This window comes from Rhodnius prolixus, unplaced genomic scaffold (assembly GCF_049639745.1).
Source record: "Rhodnius prolixus isolate KJV_2025 unplaced genomic scaffold, Rpr scaffold_2, whole genome shotgun sequence".
NCBI lineage: Eukaryota > Metazoa > Arthropoda > Insecta > Hemiptera > Reduviidae > Rhodnius > Rhodnius prolixus.
In genome coordinates, this window is record NW_027411592.1 from 42,723,002 (window position 1) to 42,739,693 (window position 16,692).

General features: G+C 30.5%; 2 protein-coding genes across 2 annotated transcripts; one reads left to right on the top strand and one right to left on the bottom strand.

Annotated features, from left to right (window-relative positions):
* Nucleotides 1-248: 248 nt before the first annotated feature.
* parvin (beta-parvin) lies at nucleotides 249-6,082 on the bottom strand. The gene is made up of 8 exons (XM_074119360.1): nucleotides 5,670-6,082; nucleotides 4,045-4,134; nucleotides 2,625-2,798; nucleotides 1,683-1,780; nucleotides 1,447-1,608; nucleotides 1,188-1,331; nucleotides 837-1,080; nucleotides 249-744 (listed from the first exon to the last, which is right to left on the bottom strand). The coding sequence occupies exons 1-8, from the start codon at nucleotides 5,782-5,784 to the stop codon at nucleotides 668-670; spliced, it is 1,104 nt and encodes a 367-aa protein (XP_073975461.1). The 5' UTR covers nucleotides 5,785-6,082; the 3' UTR covers nucleotides 249-667.
* Nucleotides 6,083-6,086: 4 nt separating this feature from the next.
* Nucleotides 6,087-16,301, top strand: LOC141449701 (FIGNL1-interacting regulator of recombination and mitosis-like). Its single transcript, XM_074119359.1, has 13 exons — nucleotides 6,087-6,180; nucleotides 6,826-6,975; nucleotides 7,050-7,133; nucleotides 10,568-10,713; nucleotides 11,281-11,438; nucleotides 11,519-11,715; nucleotides 12,023-12,168; nucleotides 12,247-12,361; nucleotides 12,441-12,612; nucleotides 13,228-13,429; nucleotides 13,552-13,846; nucleotides 14,325-14,540; nucleotides 15,623-16,301. The coding sequence occupies exons 1-13, from the start codon at nucleotides 6,106-6,108 to the stop codon at nucleotides 16,247-16,249; spliced, it is 2,583 nt and encodes an 860-aa protein (XP_073975460.1). The 5' UTR covers nucleotides 6,087-6,105; the 3' UTR covers nucleotides 16,250-16,301.
* Nucleotides 16,302-16,692: the final 391 nt, after the last annotated feature.

The following is a 16,692-nucleotide window of genomic DNA, read 5'->3' on the forward strand; positions in this document are numbered from 1 at the left end:
AACGATCTCAGATATTCTGAGTATGGCATCCTAAAAGCAAGGCTATTTAAGGAGGTTCAAAGAAAAGAGATTTTTATCTACATCAAGTCAGTCGGTGGATGATGCGCTGATTTTTTTTTTAATACTATTTGAAAAATAATATTACATATAATAAATAATAATAATACTAAATAATATTTAGAAAGAATGTAAATTTAGCTAGATCAAGAAAAAAAAATATCTTCAAGGAGTAAATAAAAAGAATGAAATGTAATGACTGAAGTTTTTATTTAAATAAAATATTTTAAACCATAGGATCTGATACTAAGGCAATATATTACATATAAGTAAATTTTTTTACAAGCAAAATAGTTTTTTTTTATTGGCAGTGTAAAACTATAGTTAAGTTACAACATTAATTCTACTTTTAAACTCTACTTCGTAAGCACCGACGTTTTGCTTACTTTAGAATATTGGTTTTCGTTGTCTGCCGAGCCATTAATTAATAACAATGAGATATTTACACAAGTATTAAAAATAATATATATTTTTTTAAATAAAATCTAATAATTAAAATGTTTTTTTTTTCTGTTAAAATGCATATTAAATTTCAAGTATAAATACTATTTGTTAATTCCATATTAATTTGAGTTAGTTAGTTTTTAGTTTTTAAGGAGCCTCATTCATATCAACTCAAATTTTTGTATTTTATAAAAAGATTGTAAAGAACCCTCAATGTAGATTTCATATCTTTATTGACAATATCTGAAAAATTGAAAAAATAAAAAATGTTAATAACTTAACCAACAACACTTGACACAATTTTTATTTGTTTAATTTTTAGCAACTGAACTGACCTTCGGGCCTCGCTTTAGGTTTTGCCAAACCAACATCTTGCATTAATTGGAAAGCAAATCCAACATTGTGCACTTTTTGTTCAAATTCTTGTGGAGTTTGATGAAAAAAGTACAAGGGGACGAAGAATCCTTCTAACAAACCCATCAACAAAGTCAAATAGACACCATCATGAAACTGACTTTCAAGTTCCGTAACTTCTAAATGAAGTTTGTTTAGATGTTTATTTACAAAGGTCATTAGGGACTGCAACAAATTAAATAGAAGACATAACAATCAATGTATAAATATATTGCTGGTAATTTAAAAATATAAAATCTATGATTTAGAATAGTCTGAATGTATGGACCCACGTTTTTTACGACTTGCAATTTATCTGGTGCATGATCAAAAAGAGCATCAAATGCGTCCCTTTCACAGCGCATCCCTACATCATCGTAACTAGCGGTAATTTCCTCTATTACAGTTCGATGTTTAATTTTGCCATCACTTTGTTTCTGAAATGACGTTAGTAAAATACTTTATTAAAACATCTTTAATAACCCTTAATTTTATATTGGAGATAAGTACATATACGCAAAGTCTGTAACATTAAAGAAATTTCTAGCAAACCTGGGCGATGAGGACTTCAATTGTCACATGTTCTGGAAGTCTGACGGGCGCTCTGTAATGCCTGGCCAATGCTACCAATAAGTGTAAGATTGCTACTAGATTTTTGCTGTGTATGCTTTCAACACTCCACTTTTGCTGAGACCATCTAGCATGTCCGAGCACCTTACACACACAGTATGTTTCTTTAGGAATTATAATTAATTACTGAATTAAGTATGTAACATTTGACAACTCACTGTGTTTGCTTTATCCAAAACAATGCCAAGTTTTTGCTTCTGTCCATCTTCAGATTGCGTCACTTCAGGAGATTCAATTTTTTGTGAGGTTAGTTTTTCTAAAAAAGAACAAAAAGAACATTAATGAAAATACCAAATACTAGATTCCTGGTCGGTCAAAGGATAAGGCTGTGCTTTCGTTCAGGGTGCTATTATTTTAATAATGCATAATAAATTAAATTTATTTTTTGTAGTATTAATATTTCCAAGGTATTTTCTATTAAATTAACTGAATTTATTTGGCAATCTACATCAAAAGCCCAAATATTAAAGGTGACTCATTTTTAATGAAATTTCGTTCTGGAAACTGACTTCATTATATTCTGTTTCAAAAATTCCCACACACATACAAAGATGAATGAATAAAATTCATTAGTAAGTATGTCCAAACTTTTTTTCATAATTTTGTGACAAAAGTACAGATTTATAAAAAATGGAAAATACAAATTTCTAAGGGTACACAAATTAAGGAGGTAGTTCCCAGTTTTTTTCTTCTTCTTTGGACATCAGGAATCAATGTCTGTTCGAGACGTAGACGTTTTACATTGAAAAATCTTGGCTTATTTAACTTTTCATCAATATTTCATAACATTTTGAGAAAATTGTGCTCTACAATCAGCAAATAACTTCACGCTAAGTTCTTTTTTCTTTAAAAAGGAAGAATATTTGTAAAAAGCTGATATTTTCTGTAAACTGACACTAATAATTACTGTGTTTGAAAGTGAAATGAGTTGTTACAAACATTTTTATGGCATAAAATTCAAAAGAAAATTTCTATTTTAAGCTTTAATAATCAGTAGAATCTTAGTAAAATAATATAAGTCAATATCAAAATATATTTGGTTACTTCAGAAAAATGTTTAGTAAAAAAATTTTAGGGAAGGTATAGTTGTCTAAATTTACCTATTAGTTTTTGAAGCACTTGACCATCATAGAGATCTGCTTCCAGATCTTTTACAATTATTCTTTGATAGGCTAATTCATCATTAATCCAATCAATTAACACGGTGATTAAGTTTTGAAGTTTAGGATCCTTATATGAAGCGTGTTTAATAATTGACATTTCTTCATTTTCCTCTGTAAAAAAATAAAAAAATACTTAAGAAATATTCATTTACAATAATGCACTTTACATAACATTTTCTCAACTTAAATTTTGCATTGCAAGTAAGGGTTCTAAACAACCTACTATGCACTATAGCAAAGGTATCTCTTAACGGGGTAACTCTTATCAACTTACTTATCTCACTCTCAAAGCCTTTCAAAAAAATTGTAGATAACAAAATATTTAACACACCCAATTTTATACTTACAATACTTATATTTAACAGTACCAAACCACACCTTAATACTATCAATAAGTAAAAATAGATAGAGAAATCTGTTTAAAGTCAACTTATAATTTTCATTTCAAGTCTGTTTCTCTTAGAGATATGGTAAAATATGTGAATGCAGTACTAAAAAATCTATTGGAATTTGTTCCTGCAGGTAGTAAAGTATAATATTAACAGAAAGAGAGTATTCAATTTTTAAATAATTAATGGTAAGAAGAATCCGTTTTAAGATTGTTATTTTCATACTTTACTTGAAACTGTCGATTATATCCATTTAGGATCTAACAAAATGTTTTCATTAAATGAGAATACAGAAATAGTGCTGAGGAACATAAACTAAAAAAATGGAGGAACAACGCTGCAGTTGTTTTATCTACATATATTTTACTTATTTCTATCTGCTATTATTATTTCAATTCAGTTCTGATCACACAACTTCAGTGACGGATGTATATCTTACTAGAAATTAAAAAATTTAAGTGGTGGAATGAAACAATGTTAATGACAAATATTTCTTCTTCTTTTTTTTACCATTTGCAGCATCGCTTTGTATCAATTAAGCAAATCTTAATTTGAAAATGTTAGTTTTAAATACCATAAATCAAATTTTACAGATTGAGTCAAGATTTTCATCGAAACTATGGTGGCAAAAGTTTTGGAATTTTTGATGATCTAAGAACCTAGCTCCAAAGGTCGAAGCGATGCAAACTACGACAAAACACGAAATGAGAAAAATAAAACCTTTGTATAGAGGATCATTCATTTTTGTTGAAAGAGGTAATTAAATAGTTTCGTAATTTAATTTGAGCGATTTTCTCAATCTAATTCGTTTTAAAATATTAATAGTTCAATTTCAAAACTCGCACACACAGTAAATTTCTAAATGCACTAACTTGGTAGAATAACGATGAGCTTGGCGTAAAATTTGAAAGAGCCATGAATGTACAATTATTTTCTAATAGCTTGGAAATAAAAGAAGGCAAACTTACCCAATGAATAAATCTCTGGAGGAATATCGGCCGAAAGAGGGCTGCCTGGTGAATCAATAGCATGTTTTCCTTCCTGCTGAATTTCTTGCACTAAGAACATAAAATTATTAATAAGAATTTCACCTCACGCATGTATCCATTTATTTTCTCACTTTGAAAAAGAGTCAGTTCTATCTTGCAGATCTCCACTTATGTGTAGATCTGCACATCTAAACAGTGTTCTGTTTACTAACTAACATTTACTGCAGACCCTTCTTGAACTAAACCTACTTTACTTATTAACAAGGAACTAACCCACCAAGAGAACTATCTAATTTAGATTATCTAAATTACTAATATGTTTCAACAGCACAGCTTTAGGAACCTATTTCCTGGCTCAAAACAAGAAATTATGTATATAAAAAAAAGACATAATTTTCTGATTTCGCCAACTGTTTCCAATTTCCTCGCAGTAAACTTCATTGAAAAATATACTAAATTAAATTTAAAGGAGAGAATCTTAAGCATATCGACAGCAAAAAAGTATAACGGTTGGAGAAATAATAGATCTGTTCCCTGAACATTCTATTTAGCGACAATTTTATTACCTTGTTTTTCATTTTATTATTACTTGTTCGACTTTTGGTTAGGTGTTACCACTAAAGTAGAGAACAATGATGGTGTGCATAAAATGCGAATATTGCCTTATGATTAATTGTTTGTTTTTTTTTACATTTCTTGACTCCAGTGTCGAAGATAAGCTTTATAATGAATAATTATTAACGCTAGGTATCCTAGTATTATTTTTATTTAAAGTTCCAGAAAAAAAAGTGCCCGTAAGGAAAAAAGATCTGACATTTTTCAGTGATCTGGTGTATAGAAAGGGCAGAAACTGTCATTCAGCACCTTCATGATGTTCCTTGACAAATTTTGTACGGATTTTTGAGAAAAAGTATATGGTATCTACCGCCAAGTAAACAATACAAATACTGATCCCTATAAATCACAAATGCCTACAAGACCCGTTGCAGTAAGGGGTATGTACATATATAGAAATACTTGGGTGTAGCGTTCCCAAGGCAGATTCAAACTAAAAACGCCTCAAATTTACACTCTAAGTTTTGAAATTGTTTGTAAACACATTTAAGAGTTTTCCTGTACATGACAATTTTTAAGGTCACATTAACTTATTAAAATATAATATTTTGTTCATTTTATCGAGCACTAATGTGCAAAGCTTACAAATTAATTAAAGCTTAGATTTTTGAGGTAATAAATCCTGGCTATAATCAATTTAAAATAAATCTATAACTTTGTTTTTTCAGAAAGTAGATTCCGTTCTGTTTTGAGGGATTTTCGTTAATGTTATAAGAATTTCAATAGACAGCAACATTTTTCTGGGGATGATTTGAACTTGAATATCATGTAAACGGAATATGATTGAATTAGGACTCTAGGGGTTCTAGCAAATTAGATTATGACTGTGAGATAATTCAAAGAAAACATACATTACTGTTCCTTAAGTCCACCTACAATGTAGCTATGGCCGTAATCATAACCAAATAAGGAAGAGGAAAAATTCAAACCAAATACACAAACAATTAAACTTGATTAATCTAACAAAATGAACTAAACATGTTACTAACCTTCACGAATTCTCTTTTTTCTTCCTAAAGTGCCGATTTTCTCCCAGATTGTCTCTTCTTTATCATCTTTTCGTGCAACAGGAGGGCGCGGAGACTTCGGTCTAGGTGAAGCCATCTTTCATTTACCCAGTATCCATAAATGGCAATTCCTTTATAAATTCTTTTGTTTTTCAAAATAAAAATTGCCTTGTTATCGATATTTTTAAGAATATTTCCATTTATTTACGGATGATAATATTAATATGACACAATAATTTACATTTAACTAGCTCCCGCCAAATTAGGTTGAGTAGGTTTCAATTTGAATTTCTTTCAAGTGCTAAAAAGAAAAATCAACACACTGTCCAACTGTCCATTCGTTTGTGAGAACTTTAATCGTAGTGTTTTCTGTTTTATATTGTAACTCAAAAGAGTAGAGAACATTAATTATCCCTTCATGGATATTTTGGAACAGATATCATCACCTGATGAAGTGATCAAAAATCTTGAAATTATCTTACCTAAATTAATAGTATCCTTTAAGACTATTTATTACAGCTTAAGATATTCTCTATCATCTTTGTTGAAATAATTGATTAGTTAAACATCAACTTCTGCCTAAAAGCAAGATTTCTATATTTACATGTATGTGTAGTTCAATATTTGGATTTGAATATTTATGTAGTATTTGATTCTAAAGCCTTTGGGATTAACATTCGACTTAGCATGTGATTGTTTTGCCAGTCAGGATCTTGTGCCTTGACAGAAGAAGTGGTTGTGTAAGTCACTTTGATCAATTTTATTTTATTTTTTGCTTAGGTGACGTAAAAATAACGTTTGCTTCACTGAAACTTCATTTATTTTTATTTAAATCAAATTAAATTGAAATTGACTTACGAAATGGAAAAAGATTATTTTGACATCACATAAGAAAATAAAAAATGAAAAAAAGTGACGTCTCTTTAGTCCGAAGCTACATAATTTTACACTACATTCATTTACGGTTGATCTGATAGTCAAATAGGGCATTATTCAAATTAAAGTGCTTGGTCGCCAAGGTTTATATAATTGGTGTAATCAAATTTAAGATGTGTAGCTTACTTCTTAAAGGGTGAATAAGAAATACTTTACTTTTCCAAACTGATTTAAAAGCTTATTACTCCTCAACCATGATCATACGCTTTTGGAAAATGAATACTGCAATTCACATTTTCTACAAATAATTACAACTCTTTTGAGGGATGTTTTAAGCGATCTAAAAGTAGATATAATAGAAGAACGATTACTCAGTAAAGTCCTACCTTGCATAAGTAAAATATTTTCACAAGTAAGTAATGATTTCATTGGAAACTTGTTGTTTAAGATTTTTTAGTGTTAGTTAATTGATAATTTATTTAATAGAGTTTATCCGCTGTATGTGACTCACTTGAGGTATTAGAGGAAAATGAAGAGGAAATTTCAATAACAGTTAGTCAATATTTACAGGTATGTCTCTCTAGTATTTGTATTTTTCATTTCATTTTATAATTACAAAATAATTTTTTTTAAATAAATTCTTCAATTTTCAGTGGATTTGGCATAAGACCATTCCCTCTTCATCCAGTGGGATGATGCTTTACATATTAGATTTCAGCTCATATTTTTTTTCGAACCATCTCATCACCTGCTCTTATTTTTGATTTGTGAACACATTTCGTTTATTTTAATTGTCGTATCGTGCCCTATAATTGTTAATAATTTAAAAATGTGGTTAGGTTCGCAGTGCTTGTTTAACCACAGATGGTTTTATCCATTTAGCAAGCACGTTTATTGTACATTAACCGATTTCGGACTTTCATCCAATAGAGTTAGATTTACCAGTTAGGTGTAGAGAATTTGAAGGAAACATAAGACGAATCTCGTTTGGAAGACGATGTATTGTTTTCTAAAATTTCTTGTATATGTGAAACAGATCATAATCTAATACTAATTTATAATCCGAGCGTGTTTATAACTGAAAAAGTCGAAGATAGTTTGGATCACTCACTGTTCTGATCCAACTCTCTAATCAACTATTTCTCTATACAGGGTGTCCCAAGCTATATGGATAACGACTTTTTCTCGGAAACTAAGATAGCTAGAAAAAAACTAAAAAATACGTGTTCCCTTAGTTTTTTGATAGAAATCCAAATATACTTTGTAAATTTTTTTCGGTGCTTCCAGAAGCGAGATACAGGCACCAACTTCATTTTTTCAAATGAGAAGGTGCGGTTTTTATTTCAGAAATAGATTCCTCTATTTTTTTTAAGAAAAATTTACTTGAACGGTTTTTTTCTGTGAGCGATATTTTAGAAGTTAGGAATGAAAACATGATTCTTGTAAGAAATGATAAAATGATAATATTATAACGGTTTTTTGATAGAATAAGAAGAAAAGTACTATTTTATTATAAATTTTACTCCTCATTAATATTACAAATCATGCTCGAAATGGCCTCCACCATTAGAGATGCATAGACATGCTCTTTCCTGCCAATTGCCCCTTACTGCCAAAGAAATAGATTCGGCTTTAACCGACTTACAGGTGTCTATTATTCTCTGCTTTAGTTCATCTACAGATGCCATCCCGACTTGATTCTGATACACCTAGATTTAGAAATGGTTTTAGATAAGCAGTAATAAGGAAAGAAAGAAAAAAGTTATGAATAATCACCTTGTTTTTCAGGTATCCCCAAAGGAAATAGTCCATAGGTGTCAAGCCCGGTGAGAGAGGTGGCTACTGAATCGCCCCCCGTGTCGATATAACACCATCAGGCATGTAAAGAGATATCTCGATAGACAATTTGATGGGCGTGTTATATGGCGATTCAGTAGCCACCTCTCTCACCGGGCTTGACATCTATGGACTATTTCCTCTGGGGATACCTGAAAAACAAGGTGATTATTCATAACTTTTTTCTTTCTTTCCTTATTACTGCTTATCTAAAACCATTTCTAAATCTAGGTGTATCAGAATCAAGTCGGGATGGCATCTGTAGATGAACTAAAGCAGAGAATAATAGATACCTTTAAGTCGGTTAAAGCCGAATCTATTTCTTTGGCAGTAAGGGGCAATTGGCAGGAAAGAGCATGTCTATGCATCTCTAATGGTGGAGGCCATTTCGAGCATGATTTGTAATATTAATGAGGAGTAAAATTTATAATAAAATAGTACTTTTCTTCTTATTCTATCAAAAAACCGTTATAATATTATCATTTTATCATTTCTTATAAGAATCATGTTTTCATTCCTAACTTCTAAAATATCGCTCACAGAAAAAAACCGTTCAAGTAAATTTTTCTTTAAAAAAAATAGAGGAATCTATTTCTGAAATAAAAACCGCACCTTCTCATTTGAAAAAATGAAGTTGGTGCCTGTATCTCGCTTCTGGAAGCACCGAAAAAAATTTACAAAGTAAATTTGGATTTCTATCAAAAAACTAAGGGAACACGTATTTTTTAGTTTTTTTCTAGCTATCTTAGTTTCCGAGAAAAAGTTATCCATATAGCTTGGGACACCCTGTATATTGAAAATTACGAAAATCTGGATTTACTATATAACAGGGAAAAATTAAAATTTAAACGAATAAGATACATAGAATAAAAAATTAAAAAAATAATATAGGAAAGATGTAAAGGAAGAAAGATATCTAAAGGTAGTCATTAAAAAAATAGTACCACTTCGAAAATTATCCGGCATGGGAACAAAAAGATGATTAATAAGCAAACTTACTTGTATGCTAATAAATTTAACGATCACTTGACTAATTTAACTGATGTTTCCGCGGAAAATAGTTACACTGGTTCTACAGTTCATTTATGATCAGGGAGATTAATGAAAATAAAGTGTTCAAAGTGGTTTAAGATATGGGCAACAAAAAAAGTCAAGAGCACTTTTAGTTAAATACATACATAACGCCTCTAACATGATTGATAAATCGCTGGCTTAAAGAAGTAACTTTCCTGCTATTCTAATATTGCAAAAAAACATTCCTATATTCAAGAAGTGCAGTTAATTAGTTGTCGGGCCTCTTCTTTTTCCTTCATACATTATTGATCTAGTATGTTCATTTTAAAAAAAAAATGCACCTTGTATGTACATTGCACGACTCTCATAGCGTGAGATAAGCATTAAGTGGTTAGAAACTTGCTGATGAAAATATTGCGATTCCTGAAAACTGGTCAGCAAAAAATAAGCTAATATTAAATCAACAGAAGTAAAGAGATCAGTACCAAACATCTATAGACAGAGGAAGAAAAGGAAACTGTCATGTTCCTGGGAGTAATAATGGATTCTGGGATTCTGAATACAGAAAGTAATACTAGGCTGGAGGAAATATGTCCATGATTTAGCCGGTAAAATCTCTGAAGATATTTTCCTTTCGGAAACTATGGCCTACTTGTTGAGTTGATTCAAAAATAATTTTTAGGTTCAGAAAAACTTTATTAGAGTGATGCTGAGTCGACAATCTCGAGGCAGTAGCAGGCCTTTTTCGGAAATTGAATATAATGACTCTGGCATCAATATTTATTTATAAGCATGCTCTGAAACAAAAAGTAAAAACAAACAAGAATTAAGATCAACGCAAAACTCTCACTAAATACAAATTTCTCAAAATAAAACTTACCCAATCGTACGTTGGCAAAGTCAAATTAGAGCCCAAACTTAATATCAGCAAAATATATAACAGTATTCCTCATGAAATTAGAAAACTTGCATGAAATTCAAGAAAACAATCAGCAAGATTTTAGTTGTGAAATGTTCTTGTGTAATTATTTATTAATTAAATGTTTCTTTAGGAATTCTAAATTAAACTTTATTTCAATTTTTTTTTTCCTGATGTTTTATAATTCAATTATTTAGACCGAAATATTAAAATTTGGATTGGACAACTATTATAGGTGTGCTTAGATGTTCTTTCTGGTTATAATTATACTTTGGAATATGTCACAATCCAGAGTGAAGATATACGACTGGAATACATTGGAAGTTTACACAAAACATTGCCTAATGTATTGTTACAATCTTTCACCCATTGCAAAGACAGGTAATTTGCCGTGAAAAGCAATATGACATTACAAGTTTAGAGTGTTCTCTATTACTTTTTCTTACTGTTGCATAGACTTTTTCCCCAATAGAAGCAGAAAGTATAAGGCTGACAAATAGTTTCAAATTTCAAGAAAATAAAAGTGCTCGCAAGGGGTAACTGTTGCATGCAGTTACCTGGGGAGTAGCGTCCCTACGACTTCCTGAGCTCAGTACATCATGCACGTTCACCAGAACAGTCCAAGCACACACATACTACACTACAGATAAGGTCAAATACATTACACACTCTAGGGCTACCGTCCCGAAAGGGGAGTATGTCTAAAAACTCTAAGGAGGCAGCTACTCCTCTAGACTCAGTAGCTGTGGGCTGATAACCCACTCTACTTAAATATGAATTATTACGGGATCTAATTGAGGAGACCAAGCCAATAGTAGCAGTAGTAGTTGTAGAAAATTAAAGCAGTAAGAAAAAGTGTCCTCAGTTTCATGCCCAAACTTTTTTATGTAATTATTTGCGTTCAATGAATTATGTTTCATGATGGTGTTATATATTTTTTTCTTGTAGTGAAAGCAATTATGGACATTATTTTGTCACATGTACGGATATTCTTACTGCATTATTTCGCAATAGTTATGAAGTTTATTTGAAATACCTTCGAGCTTTGGAAGATAAATTATATTTTAGTTGCTCTTTTGAAGAAGATATAACGCTTCTTAATGATGGTAGTTATATACATACATTCAATTTTCATTAGTAAAATGAAATCTTATTTACGATGAAATTCGTTGGATTTTTGTTTCAGTGATGGACAAAACTGTTGCAATAATAGAAATTGTAACAGGTTTGGATATCAAAACAGCAGCAGAACAATGGAAAAGCTATTTAAAAGTTAACAGTAAATACGCTGAAAAAATAAGGGACAGATTAAACTTATTGCGTCCTTTATCAGTACTTTTATGCAATATTCAACAAATCATTAATACTGTTACTACAAATAAGGTAATTTGATTTTATTTTTCGTTTCTTTTTTAGTTATGAAATTTTTAAAAATGGCAGAAAAAAGTGCGACTTTTATTTGGTGTTAAAAAAAAAAAATTAGAAATAAAAAATTATTAATGTTTTAGTAATAAACTGGTTAACTTTCTTTCTTCAAATATGGAGTATTCTATTATTAACCATTTTATTTTAATGTTTGTACAGTCGTTATTCTTAACTAAAACGTTTAGTACAATAAACATTTCTGGTCCAGTTTAATTTGTATAGACAGTAATCATTTTTTCTGTGGTAACTTTTATTCGTATTAAAGGAAGTTTTAGATGATAAAACGAGGACTCGTCATTTAAAACTAGGGAGTTTTATATTAAAGATCTTCATTAAACTTTGTGATTTGCATAAAGGATTTTTAGATGATTGTTTGTCACTGATTTTAGAAATGTTATTGCTACTTTATAGGTAAGATATAATTACTTTTTAATCATTGATTATTAATCTTTTATCTTATAATAAAATTTTTTATTCTTCCTATTTCAGTTGTTCGAAAAATTGTGGAAATGATGGATTGATAAACCAAGAATTAGATACCTACATTTGTATAGGTGGTGCAGCTTTATTGAATCAGTTTTTTGAAGATGAACATTTTTTTAGAGTAAATATCAAAGTCGTCCATGCAGAGTAAGTAATACATTGTAGTACTAATGTTTATTTAAACTAGTTGCGTTTTCTAGGAGTTGCATAATCTTTTTATTCGTCGTATGGAGTTGCCTGTTAATCAATTTGGCATGCATAATGTTGTATTGATTGCCATGAAGAAATTGGTCGTTTCTCAGAGTAAAGCAATTCATGATCTTTCTGCTAAGTATCCATTTATAGAAATGGTCATTACGCTTTATAATGATGGTGAGTAGTAAATGTATTATTTTATATTTAAAACGTTGTTAAATTCATTGTTTTATTAGCTTGTAATTATGGAACCTTAATTAATTTATGGAAGGATAGTATTTGCGAAGTAAAATGCATACTTTAGTATGATTTGTGGAAAACAGAAAACGAAATAGAACCCCGTTTCATGTTAGTAATCCAATTTGTGAGAGAAATTTAATTAATTGCAATATAGTGCATAAAACAATATATATTACCCTGTATTTTATCTTTTATTTGCACTTAAGAGGAGAGATGTAGTCAAAGTTAGTGAGGGTACATTTATACTTTTTATCGCTTACTTTTCTTCTGAAACAGTGGTAAAGGGAAGTCGATGCTTGAGGCATATCTAACAACTTACAGAATTAAAGAATTTTATCCATATTGTTATTGCCACCCTGTCTATTACTGGCCGATTCTTTGGAGAGATATGCTTTTTTATAAGGAAATCCCTTTAAGAAATTTGTTAGATGTCCGGGCATTCAATAAAATATTTTTTGTATCCCTGTTTTACAACTGCAATACTTCTTTTTATATAATAACTATCTGAAAATGATTAAGTTCTGAATAACGTGTAATTTTTTCCATTTTCAGTTGGGCTGACAATTGGGACGAACTTCTTACTAGAAGGAAAAGATATGTATATGAGTACTGTCAGTATTCTAATGGCATTTATTCTGTCAACTGTGTCTGCTTCTCAATACATTCAAATTGAGAAATTACTGTTTGAATGTTTTTTTACATTCAATTGTCACACATCCCTCCTAGTATCAGACATTGTATGTCTAATAGCCAGGTGTGTTTGTATAAATCAAAAAGGTATTAGTATTAATAAAAGGATAGCATTTTTCAATGGAACTGGAGCCAATAAATCCAAACAAGAGCAAACTGTTAAATAATTTGATTATTTTTTAACAGATTCACTAACGAGAGCATTTGTTTGGAAATGGTGCAATATTTATGTGAAACCTTAATGTTTTGGCAAGTACACTTAGATACTGAAAGACCAGAATATGTTATCGCAAGTGCTACGCTTATACGACTTTGTAAATTTTTAACTGAAAAATCTTGCGATGTCATTAGTGATAAATATTGTCATAATTATGCAAGCCATTTAAGTTATTTGCTAGCAAGAGGTTTTTGTAAAAGAATACCTATACCAACGTTGGCCATACCAGATGTTAGCTCACTTAAAGAAGACTACATTGTTTTCGTAAGTGCAAATTTTAAAATATGTTTTAACTTATTTCATTGTCTTTTAACTCCTATCGACTTAGATCCCATTAATAAATAATTCCTTTCATATTTCTTGAACAGTTGGCGAATTAAATGGCGGTTTTATTTTTGCTCTTTTATAAGCTGCAATTTATTTTTTTTTCGCCTCTAACCGCCCAAGAATCTTGCTTTACCTAAAATCTGCCCTACTCCTACGACCAAATCTTTCAGCATATTTTTGCATAAACGTTTTGTAAATTGATAAAAGAGCAGTGTGATGAATGTAAAAAGAGTTAAATTTGCTGAGTTATTTCAATTTTCTTCTATTATTTGTTACTAATGTATGTATTGTAATTTGCGTATTTATGTTGCTGTGCAAGCCACGAGACATTGTGTGGTTCAATTTTAAATTATATGCTACATCCATCTACTAAAATTGTAAATATATCTAACTAGTAAATTTATTTTATTTGAAGGTCAATAAACTGAAGATCTCTGGCCTGAGAAAGTATGTTGAAGACAAGTGTGAAACTCATAAAATGTATAAAATGTTGATTGCTGGGTTCAATACTACAATTAATGAAAAAAATACATCTGAGTTGGGATGTAGTTGGAATCTTTTCTTGGTTAACCAGCTTCTTAGAATATTGCCAATTTTTCTCCCTAATTTAAGTAACACTCAAATTATTCAGGTACTTGTTTTTATTTCTCGATGTTAGTTATCTCGTACTTTTCTTTTTTTTTTTTAAGCCAAGTTATGGTGCCTTTTACATCACTTTCTAAAAGTATTAACCCGCTATCGTAGGGAAAAGCTTACCTCTAGAGACTGATTATTAAATAAAAGACGTGACCACTACTGCTCGTAACTGTAACTCGCCCTGCACAATACTATAGAAAAAAAAAAATTATATATTTTGTTTTTATTTTAATTTTACATTTTGCCTGCGACGAGAGACTAGTCCAAAGGTCGGCATGCACTAAAAAACTTCTCCAGGCGTCAAAGATGTTGATGCGCCTAACTTAAAAATAATAATTACAATAATATTAATATTACAAACTTATTACTTTCAGCATCTTTGACTGTAATTAAGTGTGACATCCTAAGTGGGCATTTGAGATTGTCTTATTTTTAATTGCTCCTTGGTTTGCAATAGTAACTAATAATAATATAAAGAAGGGACGTACGGGGTTAGCTTAGTTATTTGCGCTGTGTAGCAAGACGGGGAACCTAGTTTCATATCAAAGCTTATTATTCTTGGGTTTTTTGTTGCTAAAAACTTGGTAATGTTGCCAGTGACGAGAGAATACTGGACCATATGCTAAACCTTTCCTCTTCGTACAATGTTGGATGAATCATTTTCTTATTTCCGGAAACCTCCCATTCCATCAACATATTCATCTAATTTTTGTGGTTTCAACAATGTAGGATAAAAGAAAAAAATGACATAGTAATCCCTGTGAACAATACTTTAATAGGTAGGCTATAAATGCAGTTGAAATTTCGGCGCCCGAAATCGTCAGAAAGTAATTTACTCTCAGCAGATACATTATCTATAGTAGTCTTTACCTTTTTTTTTTTTTTGGTTTTGTAAGGTGCGCAACAACAAGGGTCCTTTGCACCTAAGTCTTTACGTGTCGTTTTTGCAAAATAATAATAATAATAATAATTTTTTTAATTGAATATTTTATTTTACATTATTGTAGTGTGTGTTTTGTCAATGGCTACCGCCAAAGAGCCATTAGTATTATTTAATATTAACCTGATTTTTTTCAGGTTTTATCTGGCCTTCATGATCTTTTGAAACATGGTAATACAAGTATAAGAGTAGCTTCAGCTAATTGTCTGCAAAAAAGTGCTGAAAATAAATTGCCATTAGATTTTGAGTCAAAGGACGTTTGTACCAAAATAGCTGATTTGTATGCCACTTTATTGGCAGATGAAGATCCATTAATTTGTCAGGAAGCAGTAGAATCATATTCTCATTTCGTTGCAAATACGGATAATAAAGGAATTAATACATTAGTTTTAAATCAGGACAATGATGTTCAAGAATTTCTCACATTATTTCAACAAAAGAAAATAACAATAAAACCAAAGCAAAGATATTTATTGTTATTCCATAACCGAAAATTCATTTATTATCATAAATGTTTAAAGAAAATCCAACTGGTTGATGACATACCATATCCGCCCCCTAAAAAATTAAAACATAATACAGAAGATGATTTCGTTCAGAGTTCATTTTGTTCCATTTTAAAAGAAATCAAATTGGTAAAAGATTATTTAAAATCTCACGAATTACCTGTAAACAGTAAAGGTTTACTGAAAGCAATAGGAAATGAAATTGATGAAATAAGAAATAAAGCTTTTAATGAAGAAACGTATGAAGAGTTTGGTTAAATGAAGAGATTTTTTATTTCATTTATTATGTAAATAAATATTTTGTACATTATTGTTGTTATTTATTTTAAATTCACTTTAGGTGAGATTTAGATTGTAAAATCTGATAAATAATAAGGGGCAATCTCAATAGAGTTTTGAAAAAAATTAATTGCCCACGCTCCACTTCATTAGCATAATGACAGCCCCATACTTCAGACAGGTTTAACTAGACAGGGACTCAAACAGTGAAATCTTAGAACCCCAGGAATCTGATTGCGTTTTTGCTAAAATGTTTATAACGGTTGAGATGGGTCGTTTATAAAGAAAAGATGTAAGCCGCAGCCCACGAGAAGCATATGAAGGACTTCTGGGGTGGTAGAAGATCTTGATAGCGATTGGTTCAGGACGTGGTAGAGGATTTGTAGAGAAGGGGTGCCAAGCAATGACGATGAAAAGCTGGA

Coding starts and splice junctions, on each gene's coding strand:
- parvin (XM_074119360.1), bottom strand. CDS start 5,784: ATGGCTTCACCTAGACCGAAGTCTCCGCGCCCTCCTGTTGCACGAAAA. Junction 1,781..2,624: donor AGTGCTTCAAAAACTAATAG/GTAAATTTAGAC, acceptor GTTCTTTTTTAG/AAAAACTAACCTCACAAAAA. Junction 1,332..1,446: donor TTGAAGTCCTCATCGCCCAG/GTTTGCTAGAAA, acceptor ACGTCATTTCAG/AAACAAAGTGATGGCAAAAT.
- LOC141449701 (XM_074119359.1), top strand. CDS start 6,106: ATGGATATTTTGGAACAGATATCATCACCTGATGAAGTGATCAAAAAT. Junction 12,613..13,227: donor CATTACGCTTTATAATGATG/GTGAGTAGTAAA, acceptor TTCCATTTTCAG/TTGGGCTGACAATTGGGACG. Junction 13,430..13,551: donor ATTGTATGTCTAATAGCCAG/GTGTGTTTGTAT, acceptor ATTTTTTAACAG/ATTCACTAACGAGAGCATTT.